Here is a 14,094-nt window from a genome sequence, read left to right as displayed (position 1 = left end):
ATGTTTTAGAAAGATTAATGTTTTTGAACCAGCATCACAATACCAACAGATTGTGTGGTAAAGCATAAGGAGTGCAGGCCAAGTTCAGACTTAATATTAGGTGTTCTCACTTGGCTTGTAATATTTAGCACCTTCATTTCTACTAAAGAGCCATTGTCACTCATCTAATACGAGAAAATCCTTTCTCTTAATCATGGTTGGGTGATCACTGACAATTTTTGATGAAAATTTCCTCTCATTCCTGTGGACTTAATTTCTTCAACAGTGTTAAGGTTGAACTTTATTTGATCCTTTGTATATAAATTCACTTTGACATGAGTGCAGCCATCTTGAAATGCAGCCACCATAATTGTATCAGAGTAACCCTGGTCCACTTTACTGCATAGTTCCCCAGAAAGCTACAAATAGACAAAATCATGGAAGTTGTATGTGGGGTTTCACATTATTATCCAGGAACCAGAAATATGCTGACTCTGGTATTAGCTTAAGATAAACTAGGAACATTCTGGGTAGGATGGAACCACTTTTGTCTTGACCATTATCTATGGTCTCCCTTCTGACCCAAACCATGCAGATTGACTCGGTTTTGCTGCCACCCAGGACCCTCAGTAAGTCCGCCTATGTTGGAAACCACTATAAAGTGGCTCTGAGTAGGATTTGATATGAACCAATGGGCTTTCTGAGTTTACTTGTGAGTTGTCTGAAGCTTAGGCCTCTTGTCTGGAGATGGGCCACAGACTCATAATAAGTAAACCTCGGTGAGTCCCCAATCACTGCTGAGGCCTGTATGGCCTGTGAGGCTGTGATGCCTCAAAGGACAAGATAAGGTCAGCTGAGGACAATGGCTCCAACCCCAATTAACTACAAGGAGACTGCAGCTGCAGGCTCCACACTCCTACAATAAATACCAACCTAAAGATAAGGCAGTTCTCCTGACTGACATCATTTACTAGGGAAAATTTCCCCAAGGTCTTGCGAGATTCCTGAGTCTTCTTGAGTATCCTCCTCCTTTATCTGAAAACCAAATAAATATGGGCTGCCCAGAGAAGTCTTGGTCTAAACTCAGAGAATATCGAAGCTGTAAGAGAGTTAGTCCCTCCTGGAGCCTTGAAATAATTTCCATTGTCTCATTTATTTAAGCCTTTCCAGTCCACTGGCTTGGGAGATTGCGGGCCTGATCAGCCCACAATAACTAAAGGTTATTTAACCCGATACCCCTATAAACTGCCCTCAGGGCAATCCTAAATCTGTCTCCTTTCTTCTGTCTCAAATCACCTTGTGACCAGCTCTCATCCACTGGAATCTGACTGTTCTGGAACACTATGTTCTTGGAAAACAGCCAAGATCAAGAAATCTCCTCACCCTTTTGTATCTTAGAAATTGCCAAGATCCATCCTGGCTGTAATATAAGAAGCCTCATGGATGAAACCCTTGTTTACGAAACTATGACAAGATCAGGTACCCATCCTCTGACTTCCTATTTTTTGTGCCAGAAATTACCAGATGAACTGTTTGTCTTTTCCAATCAATCTGAACACATTTTTTTTTTTTTTTTTTTTTGTTTTGTTTTTCTCCGGTACCGGGAACTGAACTCACGACCTTGCGCTTGCCAGGCAGGTGCTTTGCCGCTGAGCTAAATCCCCAGCCCCCAATCTGAACACATTTGATAACTTGATCACATCTGAGTTAAGCTTCCTTTTTCTCCCCAAGGCTTCTCAACTTTTAACCATCCTTCAGTTTGAACAAGTACTGGGAGCTGAATCAAGCACAGGAGGATAGGACCAGCTACCCTGACATCCTTCTCAGAAACAGCTAACCACAGAGAAAGGCTCCCTTCCCATACCACCACTCTCCCGACCACACACCTAGCTCTTCTAGTCTCGCTACTCCTCTATGTCAAACAAATGCACTTTCTGCCCAACCTCTAAGATACTTATCTATCTCATAGCTGATGTCTTCTGCCCTTTGGAGCAGCTCCCCTCCTACCATCATAGTCTTCCCACATAAAGATGCTCCTTCCCTAAGTATGGATTTGTTATTTGCTTGGCATCTGAAGATGACTGCCATTTTCACTGATTGCCAAGTTTTCTCCCATCCCTATATTCTATAGCTCTTGGTCTTGAATTTCTTTTTCTGGTCAACTAACATAGTTAGCAATCTGGATATGGAAGCATCTCAAGGACAAGGTGATTTTTTTGTCACCATGGAAAACTCCATGTAGACTGACAAGCTAGCAACATATTAGCCTTGTATTTTTCAGTGAAATAAGAGAAATTTGGAGAATTTAATTAAGTGATGCTGATATGGATAATTCTGGAAAACTAAAGCCTGATAAAAGTTCTTCTTAGAAATCAGGGACAATTCAGATTCAACTAAACTTTCTGAAGCAGAGGTTTATTAACTGTGAGTTTTTTTTATTGTGGCCCCAGGTTGTTACAGAAAAGTTAAAGACAATTTGAAAATTGAGGTTGGCTTGTCTCTTTGGTCTCCTGTTGCCTGAATACTACCAATAACAAAACAAGTGACACAGCCCCTGCATTTAAAGCAAGTACCAATGGACCACCACAGTTGACTACTGGACTCACCACCCTGTGACAATGTTTCCGGTTTTATGCCTGAAAACATCCCCATGGAACTTTTGAAATTTGACTTGTGGATTCAGTAATATATATATACATTTTTTTTATTTTTTTATTTTTTTGTTTGGTTTTTCTCCGGTACCAGGAACCGAACTCACGACCTTGCGCTTGCCAGGCAAGCACTTTTGCCGCTGAGCTAAATCCCCAGCCCCGGATTCAGTAATATAGAAGGAATAAGTGAAAACCCCATGGTGTCATGGGAACTGCCCTAGGCAGGAGTCAGGAGGCCTAAGTTCTAACATTAGGTCTGTTGTTTATTTATGGTGATCTTCAGGAGGTCATTTAGGTTCATGTGAGCCTCCACTTCTTCAGGATAAATAATTCCTATCTCAGTGCTAATCTTAAGGACTGAAAGAGATAATATATAATAAGCATGTATTAATATTGAACTAATATTACTTGTTCACATATGCCATATCTCTAATAGATTATGAGCTATTTAAAACAGAACAACTTAAAACAGAAGTTGGATAGTGCCCTAGTTACCTAACACAGGAATAAACACATGATAGTGGCTCAAGGAAAAGTTTTCAGTGTTTCACTTGATATAAATGGCTGTAAGCAAAAATAAATTCCACAAGTAATTCAACAAACATTTATTGTGTGAACATTATTGTGCTGGGTCCCTTAAGAATACAAAATGGATCAGATATGAATTCTGCCATGCAGGCACTTCCAGTCCACCAGAGGATATCAGAAATGTGGAAGGACCAAGATAGAAGATTTGAAATGTCCTCAGAATGGTACAGAGCAGGGATGAAAGAGTTCACAGGAAAAATCACTTTAGCTTGGGAAATTATGGAATATTTCATGAAGAGGAAATTTTGAGCTGTACTTTCAAGCATTAAACCTAGACACAGAGAGAGTAGACGAATGTTTATTCCTAGGGTAAAAAGAATTTGACAGGTTGGGAGTTCAGTGGACTGTGAGGAACCCTATAGGACTATAAGACAGCCCCCCATCAGAGGAGACGGCTGCAACCCAGCTTCAGAAGAGGGTATTGAGGCAGAGTACCATGGACACCGAAAAGAAAGGAGCAGAATAAAACAGGGCTTCCTTAAAATCATGTCTGCTTGGTACTTACCCACATACTTACCCGTGATCTAAAACGTGAAACCCAACAGCCCACCACTGTCAAAATTTGGCATCCCTTCTTGTAATCACCCAGACACCTGCCTGGACATTTTGTGTATTTAGTTTCTGGTTAGTTTCAGGTATTAAGGTAATATTCAGTTATGAGAACTAAAGAAAAATCAAACTGAAAGCTGTACTTTTATGGTGGTGAATATTTAAGAGATGTTAGAGATGCTGAATTATAGGGTTTGTAAAAATGTACTTAATGTTTTCAAATATATGCTTAGTGTGGTTTTTTAAATAAGATTTTATAACCTGGAATTTTATAATCCCATACATAGTCTGCATTCACAGCTACAGATGGAGTTGAAAAGTATGGATTTAAATATTTATATATGTAGACACACACATGTATATACAAACCTACATATGTGTGCATTTTTATGCATGTGTATCTAGATTTATCACATATTATCCTATCACCAGAAGTCCAGTGTATAAATTCAATAAGCTATACAATTACATTGTAATTAGCATGAAGTTCATTTTATTGAAAAATCACTCTTTAGTTATGTTATACTCTTTGCATAATGGCATCATTTTTATTTTTAAAATCTGATTAAAAATATACTTTGAACATTTTGACACTGAGCACATTATAGATACCCAACAGGAGTTCAGCCTGAGCTATGGGTGTGTAAGGCTCAGCTAAGGGGGTCCTGGAGTGTCGAAGCACCAATATCCCTACTCACAACTTGTGTGCCTGGTCCCCGAGGGCCTCGGAGTGCCAGGCAGCCCCCAGGAGACCACACAGCTCAGGGTCAGGGGAAGCTGGTCTCCACCGAGAGTCTAGAAACTTTGAGGGCCCTCCATCTGCCTTCCACTCTCTTAATTGTCTCAATGGAAAAGGCAATCTCCAGCCCTTGGAAGGAGCAGGAAGTCGCTGGAATCCTCCCTACTGCATTTTGTGTACTGTGTACCTGAGGTAGGGAGAGAGCGTGCCACAGTGGCTTTCACACAAGAGGTGACACTGGGGAGTGTGTGCAGTGCGTTCACCTCAGACTCCCCACTTTCAAACAAAGACACTTTCCATCAAGTATAGTCACTCTCCTCCTTCAGATGGAGAATATATGCATATGATTTATTTAAATCCTGAATAAGTTCATTTTTATGCCATGAAGCATTATAGTATGAATAGTTTCTTCTCTTCTCTGGAACATGCAGCAAACTTACTTCCCTAACACATTTTCCCTGTATTATCTTCTGTATGGCAGGTTACTGTTTTCTGCTAGTTGTCTTTTTGCCTCAAGATAGAAGAAAAACCATAATATTTATGTAGGAGCAGTGCGGCAGCAGATTTCTGACAAGCCCCGTTGACATGGTACATTGTTCCAGAGTGTTTAAGTAGAAAATACAGAAGCACTATACAAACCTGTTATTACATTTGAGAAATCATTAGCCTCAAAGGAGGGATAACAGTATGCTATTAAAACTGTGAATACATTTTCAGTATCCATATTGAAAAAAACTTTATAAATATGTAAATTTCTGTTCAACAAATCCAAAATAAAATGCACTAAAAAACTGATATGTAGACAAAAGTTTATTTACACCATACAACATTTTAAATATTTTATACACAGCTGCAGCAGAGAAAGCTACTTCGAGCTTTCTAGAGAAAACTGCAATAATAAAGATGTGAAATATATTATTCATATAAAAGTGAGATTATTACTTTATTGCATTTAAAGCAATGAAGAATGTAGCTCAACAAACATTCATTTAATGACAAAAACTTTGCTTTTATATTATAAAGTAAAAAGTGTAGTAATGGCCAAACAGACTGTTATAAACTTTAAAAACTGCATAAATATATACATTGTGCTTCATGGTGAAGTTTTTTGAAAACTAAACCATATGAAGCGGTTACAACATGAATCGTTGCTTGAGGTTTTATCTATAAAGATTACCTTACAAATCCATTCCACGGGTACTTACAACACAGGATGGTCAGAACTGTACACCTGGTCGCCTCTCCACTCGCCAGATTAGGGAGACGCCACCAGACGGAAACACCACTGACGTTTGGCACGTGAAGGTCCTGACTTAGGCTAGTCACACTGTCCAGATAGTAATGTCAGGCGTCCCAAGTCTCAAATGTCAATGCATTAAAATGTCATGTCTTCACTTCAGTTCATTTGATATTCTTAAACTTCTGTTTGAAAGTCACCCTCTTGCACATCCAGAGGCAAACTCAGACACTTTTCCCACTCGGCCGGCCTCAGTTCCAAAGCATCCTTTGCCTCTGTGTCTAAGACATTGATTGTGGTGTAATGTTGGTATTCACTGGGGGCTTTGAAAGTGTCCCATGGATTCTTGTTTGGTGCTGGGTTTTCCTGGAGGAGAGAGAGAAAGACAGTCACACACTCAATGATCAGCGCTGTTACTTGTTGAACTTTCCAGGAAAAAAGCGGCGTTTGTAAGCTTAACTCAGTTTATGTGATTCAGAAACTATGTGAAATTGTGACCAGCTGCAGGAGATTGTTTTTTCTTTCACTGATTGACTGATGACTATCTTCCCTGAGTAAGGCCACAATTTTGCGGGAGCAGGGGAGTGAGTAGCACCACGGAAGGCAAAGCAGATGCTGTTTTTTCTTGGGTAGCAAGTGAAATGTCAGTATGCCTGCGTGTTCAGGCAGCAAGCAGGGTTAAGTCACCAATAAGATGAAATGTACAAAACTCCATGTTGTGGCAGATTCTGTAGTGAGCAAACAAATGTGAGGATATTTAGTGAGACATATCATTTAATCATTAAAAAGTTACTCCACCTAGCAGTATCATAAAAATTTTTAAATCATCACCTTTGCTTGGATTTTCTCAAGGCTTATCCTTTTAGGAACACTTCTATGCTGTGATGTTCTCTTGTGATTTTTCTTTTCTTTTTCTTTTCCTGTACATTCTCCAAAATATTCTGTATAGGTGCATGGCACTAAAAGTTAGCAAAATCCATTCTTCCCCTCAAACACTGCAGTTTTGTGGAAACGTAAGCTCAAAGGTACCTTTCAAACTGCATGACCACTATCCCTGATGACGCTGATAATACAGTTCCCCTCATTAGCGAAGATTCAGGATTTGCTGGTTATGACTTCACGAAGAGCTGACATCCTGCAGATGCTCAGAAAATAGATGAATAACCTCCTGTTTAGGCTCTCTCATCTGATATTTTGTAAGATTTAGCAACGAGCGTCTACACATCTTTTTTTGGTGTGGTACTGGGAACTGACCAGGGCCTTCATACCTAGCTACACCCCCAGTTCTTATTTATTTATTTAATTTCAAGGCAGAGTCTCGCAAGTTGCCTACGTTGGGGTAGAATTTGTGATCCTCCCACTTCAGTCTCCCGGAGTGCTGCGATGACAGGTACGTGTCATTACAGCAGGTTTTCTTTGTGTTTTGACTTCTGCACAGCAGACTTTGAATAGGTTAAAATAAGCTGAGTACCATTAAAGAGTAAGAAGTAAGTTATGTCTGAAAGCTCCCTAGGGGAAAAAAAAAGTTAAACTAAAACACTAATACACAAGTGGGTAACTTGATGGATATTTAAGTATGTATTGGCTAAAAGCTGAATTTATGAATTATTACAAGAGGAAATGCCAAGTAAAAGTTGTCACTTTTCACAGAGATTCACTGGAATTAATAATCTGTCACAGAGACAATATAAATCTACTTCACTAAAAATTGTATACTTTTAATGTTATCCCAACAAACCAATCAAGCCTTAAAGAAGTTTTCCTCTTAGAAAATACTACCTTTTAACTTCTACTAGTCTTTGATTTCTAGTGAAGAAATCTTAAAATGGCTCAAAAATCTAACATTCCAATTGTATTCTCATTTTTCACTATAGAAACTTATGTTTAATGAAGATACAATAGCATTTGAAAGTGTCTTCCCTCTCCCCAAATCTGTCCTTCCACCAATTATAATACATTATCAGGTAAAACAAGACAGATACTTGAATTAGTATCTGGATTCTACTCAGTATATTCAACATCATCTCAGGCTGTAGGTTATAGAAACAACTTACAGAAATATTTCCCATAACTGGAATATAAATCACTTCAATGCATTAGTTGTTTTCAGGTTTGTTACTCCTGTTTATGAAATCAAAGAAAAAACAGCCAACAGTACAGATATAATAAAAAGTTAGCTTTTAGGATATGCTTAGGGGATTAATACTGCTTTAGTCTAACATCCTAAAGTCTCATAAACCACAGTCTTGTCATTCCTCATTGCCTATCCTTTTTTTTCCCCTCCTGCTCTGATTCCCTCTAGCTAGTATTTATTTATTAGCTGTTCTGTGCTGGGCATTGTATTAGGCACCAGAGGGGATAAAGCAGTAAGTCAGTTATAGGAAAGCAGCAGTGCCTACGAGGAAAGATTTAAAGCCTGATACATGCACACCCAAATTCCAGTTCTTCCGTTTCATATGGATATGACCTTAAGCAATTCATTCAATTTCTCTGACTCTCAATTTGAATATCTGCAAACAACACTATGCTTTGTATTGTGGGCCAAAGGAGCCGGCAAAATGTGTGTATTAAGACTTGCTTTGTAGAACTGCAAAAGTTATAAAACAGTAAGGAGCCCTAGAATAATACCTGCAGAATCCTATACATGTTCACTATTTAGTAATCATACTTAGAATACAAGGTATTTATTGTTAAATGAAAATATAAAAGATATACTTGCATCTAAGACCCAGAAAATGGATCATTATGGGAGTTCAAAGGAGGACAAAGAGATGATTGTCTTTCACAGTGAGTAATGATCCTTTGTTGGGAAGGTGACATTTGGCCTGGCATAGAAGGATGGGATTAGGCGTAAGACGCATGTGTTGCTGGCGATTTAGTGGCTGAACAGGCATACCAGAACACTGAAAAACCCCAAGTGTGGAGATGGGGAAGTGATAAGAATAGGGACTTGTTTATTTTAGTTGGTATGAAAAAGAATACTAGGGGACAAAACACACAAGGAGAAGGTGAACTGAAAGGTTGACTGTGAAGCGTTTTGAATAGAATTTGGAGTTTATTTTGTAAGCAACAGGAAATCATGGAAGGTTTGGGGCAGACATTGGCTTCAATCATCAACCATCAGCTGAAAGGTTCATTGGTATGGATTCTCCTGAGTCAAGTCACAGAGCAGACTTGGCCTGTCTCATACAAGAGCTGTGAAAGGAGTTTTCCAGGTCTAGTTTGACAGAAAGTCCAATTGAGTTCAACCCTGAAAGGATTCAAGGTATATGAAGTGTTTATTCATCTGCATGAAAAATATAGGCTCCATTGAAAACTACAGGGCCCCTACTAGAACAGATGTGATTCCTCTATTTTTTATATTTTGAAGATCAAACATCATAGATACATAAATTAAGTGGCCAATTCTAAGCTCTGTCTAAATATGTAGATTCAGAACGTTACTGTCAGCACATGGCTTATTGACTTTTGGAAAGGTTCTGTTAGTTCATAAGGAAGCACTGATTTCGCATCAGAGCTGCAGAGGCCAAGACAGGCTGTAGTGGACGCCCGAATCTAACGCTAGAAAATTCAGTGGCAGTTAGAAGAGTCCTCTTGATTGTTGTTTGAGCTCAAATACAGAGCAGAGGAGATGTAGTTAAGCTGAAGTCTGTGTGTTAAAAGCCAAGTAATTACAAATTCTCTGAGACAACATGCACGAAGTTTCCAGCAATGCTCATTTGCTCTGAGAATGCGTCAGTAGGTGGATACCGAGCTGCCCATAACGTGGCAGGTTGCCTCTGCCTTTTCTCATGGGTCATGGGTCCAGGAGGTGCTGGCTGTCCCTCCCTCTGCCCACCGCCTTTCCTGTTGTAATTCTTCTCCTTCTTTCTTCATCCTTTTCTGCTTTATTGCTTCTCTTTCTTCTGCGTCTTTTTCCTCCTTGCATTCTTTTCCTTTTGCTTTCTAATCTACCAAATATTTAGCGACAAACCAAAAGAAAGTGTGTCCATGCCAGAATCTGGAGAAGTTACATGGGGGGAAGAGACTTGGCAAGGGATGGTCTGTGAGACACACCAAAGGTGCAAGAGTTGCTTCTTTGCCCATCATTTAACAGTGCTTATTTATTCTCTTCTAGTGTGATTTAAATGTTTTCCTGTTCAGAAGCAGGAAAATGGACTAAGTGGTATTTTGGTTTTCCTTTGATTATCCAAATTCTATTATTTGAGATAATTACCATCATCAACTGTTATGAATTAGCAGACCCCTGCACCAAAAAGGAAAAATACTATGAGATATTTTAAGTGTCTTTCTCCATCCAATTTTGTAATTTTTCATTAACAATGTGGCATTACAAATTATGTGACTGAATTAACGACAATGAATCCCCATGTTCATTATTAATCAAAACCGAAGAAGGAATTCTGATGTTTTTCCTGTTCTGAGATATTCAGACAATAGTCAAGTAGCAGTGACAACTCTATTCTCCCTACTCATAATCTCCCAAATGGTAAATATTTACAAATCTCTTCTAGAAAGGGCATGCTGCCACAGGTATGTGGTGTAATTAGCAGACTACTTTGGTTGTCAGGAAACTGAGATACGGATATTCGTGTCACTAATGATTTAATACCCAGACTGTATAACAAGTGGAAATTACAATCATATCACAGCCATCAGCCAGCTGTATCTCTTGCATAGCCTTTTAGATTTGTAAACAAGCCCTCCCCCACCTTTTTTTTAAACAAATGTAGTTTCTTCAATTTATTTCAATGTTGGCATTCAGTATTCTAAAATGAGTAGCTAATGTGTTTAGGCCTAATCTCAATGGCGTAATTCTCATTTGCCTGCTAGCTAAAAATTGATGGCTTAATGTTAGGAGACGTAGATGAGAAAGAAGCACTCATTATACATGATATATCTAGTAGGTGCTTAGGCATTGTGTGGGAAAACAAATAATGCAAAGTTATGCTTTACGGAGAAAAGTAGATTGATATGCTCATGGAATACTTAGAGACCAACGAAGAGTTCAAGTGTAGAGTATTCTTACAACTTTCATCTGATAAACACAGGTTGTGATATCAGAGCCATCAAGAAATCCAGGGAAACCATTCACTGATAACCTACCATGACCAGCAATGTGCTAGTACTGAGCACAATGAGGGGAAAACATAAAGGCTATGGGCATTTTTGCTCATCAGCTTTTCATGAGCTAATTTTCCTGGTCAGGGAGCTGGGCTTAAGACTCACACAATTCAGGTGGATGAATCATTAGAGCTGGATCAAACATCATGTATTTAGAGTAATATTTATGCCTCCTTTTCTTTCCCATCCCTTCCCTTCCTTTCCTTTCTCTTTCTTCTCTCTCTCCTTCCTTCCTTCCTTCCTTCCTTCCTTCCTTCCTTCCTTCCTTCCTTCCTTCCTCTCTTCCTTCCTTTTCTTTCTTTTTCTTTCTTTCTTTCTTTCTTTCTTTCTTTCTTTCTTTCTTTCTTTCTTTCTTTCTTCTTTCTATCTTTCTCTCTTCCTTCTTTCCCTTTCTTTTTCTGTCTTCCTTCTTTCTTTCTTCTTTCTTTCTCTTCTCTCTCTTCCTTCTTTCCCTTTCTTTTTCTATTTTCCTTCTCTTTCTTTTTTCTTTTTCTTCTCTCTCTTCCTTCTTTCTCTCTTTCTCTTTTTTCTTTCTTTCTTTCTTTCTTTCTTTCTTTCTTTCTTTCTTTTCTTTTTCTCTTTCTTTTTTCTCCCTCTTTCTTTCTTTCCTTATTTTCTTTTTCTTTCTCTCCCCTCTCTTCACTCCCCTCCTCATTCTCCCTTCCTTCCTTGCTTAGTGGAAGAGGACTGCAGCACACAAGGGGTGCAAAGAGTGGGCAAAGACATTAAACATGGAGTGCAGCCCAGCTGGTGTGACATGGGGCTGATCCCCACCTGTCTCTTATGACTACACCTCAGGTTCTTTGCCTGTCGCTTGCTTTTAAAATTGCTGTGAGGGTTGAAAGAGATGCATACAGTAGTGTAAATGAATGAGAACAAAATGGTTACAATGGGATCAACAACCAAAATCCCTGATATTGATATGTGTACCAAAACTCTTATCACACAACATGTGACTCTCTGGGATATAAAAACCTACCACTTTGATTGCCGGTGACAAATTCTTATTTATAAGATAATTATATTTTATGGCCTTAAAATGGCAGGTATTCAAATGAAAATGGAAAAAGTTTAGCCAACTCTTCAGATATTTTAATGAACTGAACTTTACCTCTGATGATAAAATAGCTGGATGAAGCTAGCACAATTTGATAACTAATTTTAATAAAAAATTATAAATTAGAGAATTTGAAATATAAATAAATTCTGAGAGATTCTGCTACTCCTGATTTGTCTCTTAATAACCTTTCTAAAGTACCTTTTGGGGGCTTATTCTTTTTCTACCTATACTGGACTTATATTCTCAAGAGGATTAAGAGCCCCAGACATCACATGGGTCTCGTAGGTGCCAGGCACTGACAGAGTAGAGCAAACTCACCATACTGCTTGTATTTGGTATGTCCCGAAATCTGTCCAAAGTCTGAAATTTCTGATTTAGCTCCTGAAACAGCTCCATATGCCTCTTCCTTGTATGCATGACCTTCTGCAAAAGAGGACAGGATGGTTCTCATGCTTAATTTAACTTGTATATTTTTAAGAAGAGGTCTAATAGCTTTGCTTGATAGTAAAGAAAACCAAGTTTGGCAGGAACCAGGAGTCCCAAAAGACAAGACAAATGTGAATGACATGCACCAGATCCTTGTTTCCTATTCAGCATTTCTTGAAAAGGAAGAACAGACTTTTTCTTCCACCTACAAGACTACCAGAAATTAGAGGGTTTTTTTTTTTTCCTTGCGAGTACATTAAAAATATAGTGATCATTCTTGGGTAAGATTTTCATCTCTCAAAAGTTAAATCTGTTTTACAAAAATTGTTACAATATTTTAAACATGTTTTAAAATTTTGGACTTGTACAGTACCTGATTCCCTGATGCTCATTGTGGGAAATATTACTTTTTTATGTTTTATCTCTATAAACACTAAAATCCTAGCTGGCTGTACTAAAGGAGCTACCAGATCCCAGTGCATGCCATTAAGGCTGACTCAGAGTACTAAAGCGTCTTCAATATGTGTTGGATCTAAAACTTGCACTTTCCAAGTGAATAACGATTGAGCTTTGCAGAAGTAAAATCTGACCCACAGGTTGCATATATTTGTTAACGAGGTGGTACAGAATCTTAACAATTAACAGGCACAGCATCAGCTGTGTGGTAAGGGCTTCTAAAATCACAGATACAAATATGTTCATACCCCTCACTCCTGGTTATATCCTTTTCTGCTAACTTCATCATAACTCAGCAAATGAGTCATAAGTAAAAATGATCTTGGGGTAAGTACCATGGGCTGAGCATTTAACAGAATACTAACAAAGAGTCAGACTACATAAACTAAATTTCTTGTATTTACAAGTGCTGTTTTAAAGGAGAAAATGTCTCGGTCACTTTTGATTTTTTAAAGTTGTATATCAGTAATCTAATGATTACCCAAAACTAGATACCTTCTTGTTCATATAAGATTTTACAGCACTTTAAAGCACATGCTTCAGAACTCACCATTTGCTCATGTGGCTTGCATAGGTATGTGATAGTTACACTGAAGCTATGATCTGAGCATCTGATGCATTGTTTTCAGTAACCAATATTTTTGAAAGTAAGGATTTGTTTGGAAAAAGAAATATATCTTTGGAGGAAAATCATAAAGTTCAATTTTCTTATAAAAAGACACTTTTAGTGAATACGGTACTTTCTTAAAGGAAAAAAGAGCAAATGACAAAGGCAAATTGAATCTTTAACACATTACAAAAGCCTACTCTCTCCTATGCAATCTTTAATTTCCTATATTTAATGACTATGTATCTAGGCAGTTCGTTGTCAGGCTAATTTCTTCTATTTTCACTAATCTACATTATGCAAGAGAATTCTGCCATTTTAAGTCTTGCGATAACCGATTTCTATGTTTGTACTCTTTGTCTCTAAGAGCTGGCTGTTGAAGCATCAGGTGGTTGAGGATGTGCACGTGGCACCATTATGCATGACAGAGACATGAAACACAGCAAGCAGTTGTAGAGTGATTAATTTCCTATCAGTTTCGAGTAGAGTACATGGAACAGACATGCAGGATTTACAGAGAAACACCAGGCAAACATAATCTGACTAGTGGTGGCTGATGGAGATTTATGAGAGGGAGGATTTGCATAAGCGATTCAATGGAGAGATTTGGTGACTTTGGCAAATGTAATTCAGTATATTCTGTCCCTGAGGAAATTGGAGCTTTTATGCTGCTCCAGG

General features: G+C 38.4%; 1 protein-coding gene across 3 annotated transcripts in view; it reads right to left on the bottom strand.

The window, feature by feature from the left end:
* Nucleotides 1–5,298: 5,298 nt before the first annotated feature.
* The window catches only part of Adgrb3 (adhesion G protein-coupled receptor B3), a 705,185-nt gene continuing 696,389 nt past the window's right edge, over nt 5,299–14,094 (bottom strand). For all 3 annotated transcript variants that reach the window (XM_005404463.2, XM_005404464.2, XM_005404465.2), the window contains 2 exons: nt 12,246–12,350; nt 5,299–6,109 (listed from right to left, as the gene is read on the bottom strand). In XM_005404463.2, coding sequence (XP_005404520.1) covers nt 5,921–6,109; nt 12,246–12,350 — 294 coding nt within the window. In that variant the 3' untranslated portion in view covers nt 5,299–5,920. The remainder of the gene's footprint in view (nt 6,110–12,245; nt 12,351–14,094) is intronic.

The sequence above is a fragment of the Chinchilla lanigera genome, unplaced genomic scaffold (genome assembly GCF_000276665.1).
Source record: "Chinchilla lanigera isolate Chin_1 unplaced genomic scaffold, ChiLan1.0 scaffold00087, whole genome shotgun sequence".
NCBI classification, from domain to species: Eukaryota; Metazoa; Chordata; class Mammalia; order Rodentia; family Chinchillidae; genus Chinchilla; species Chinchilla lanigera.
The sequence above is the reverse complement of the archived record's forward strand: the minus strand, read 5'-3'. Positions and strand labels throughout refer to the sequence as shown.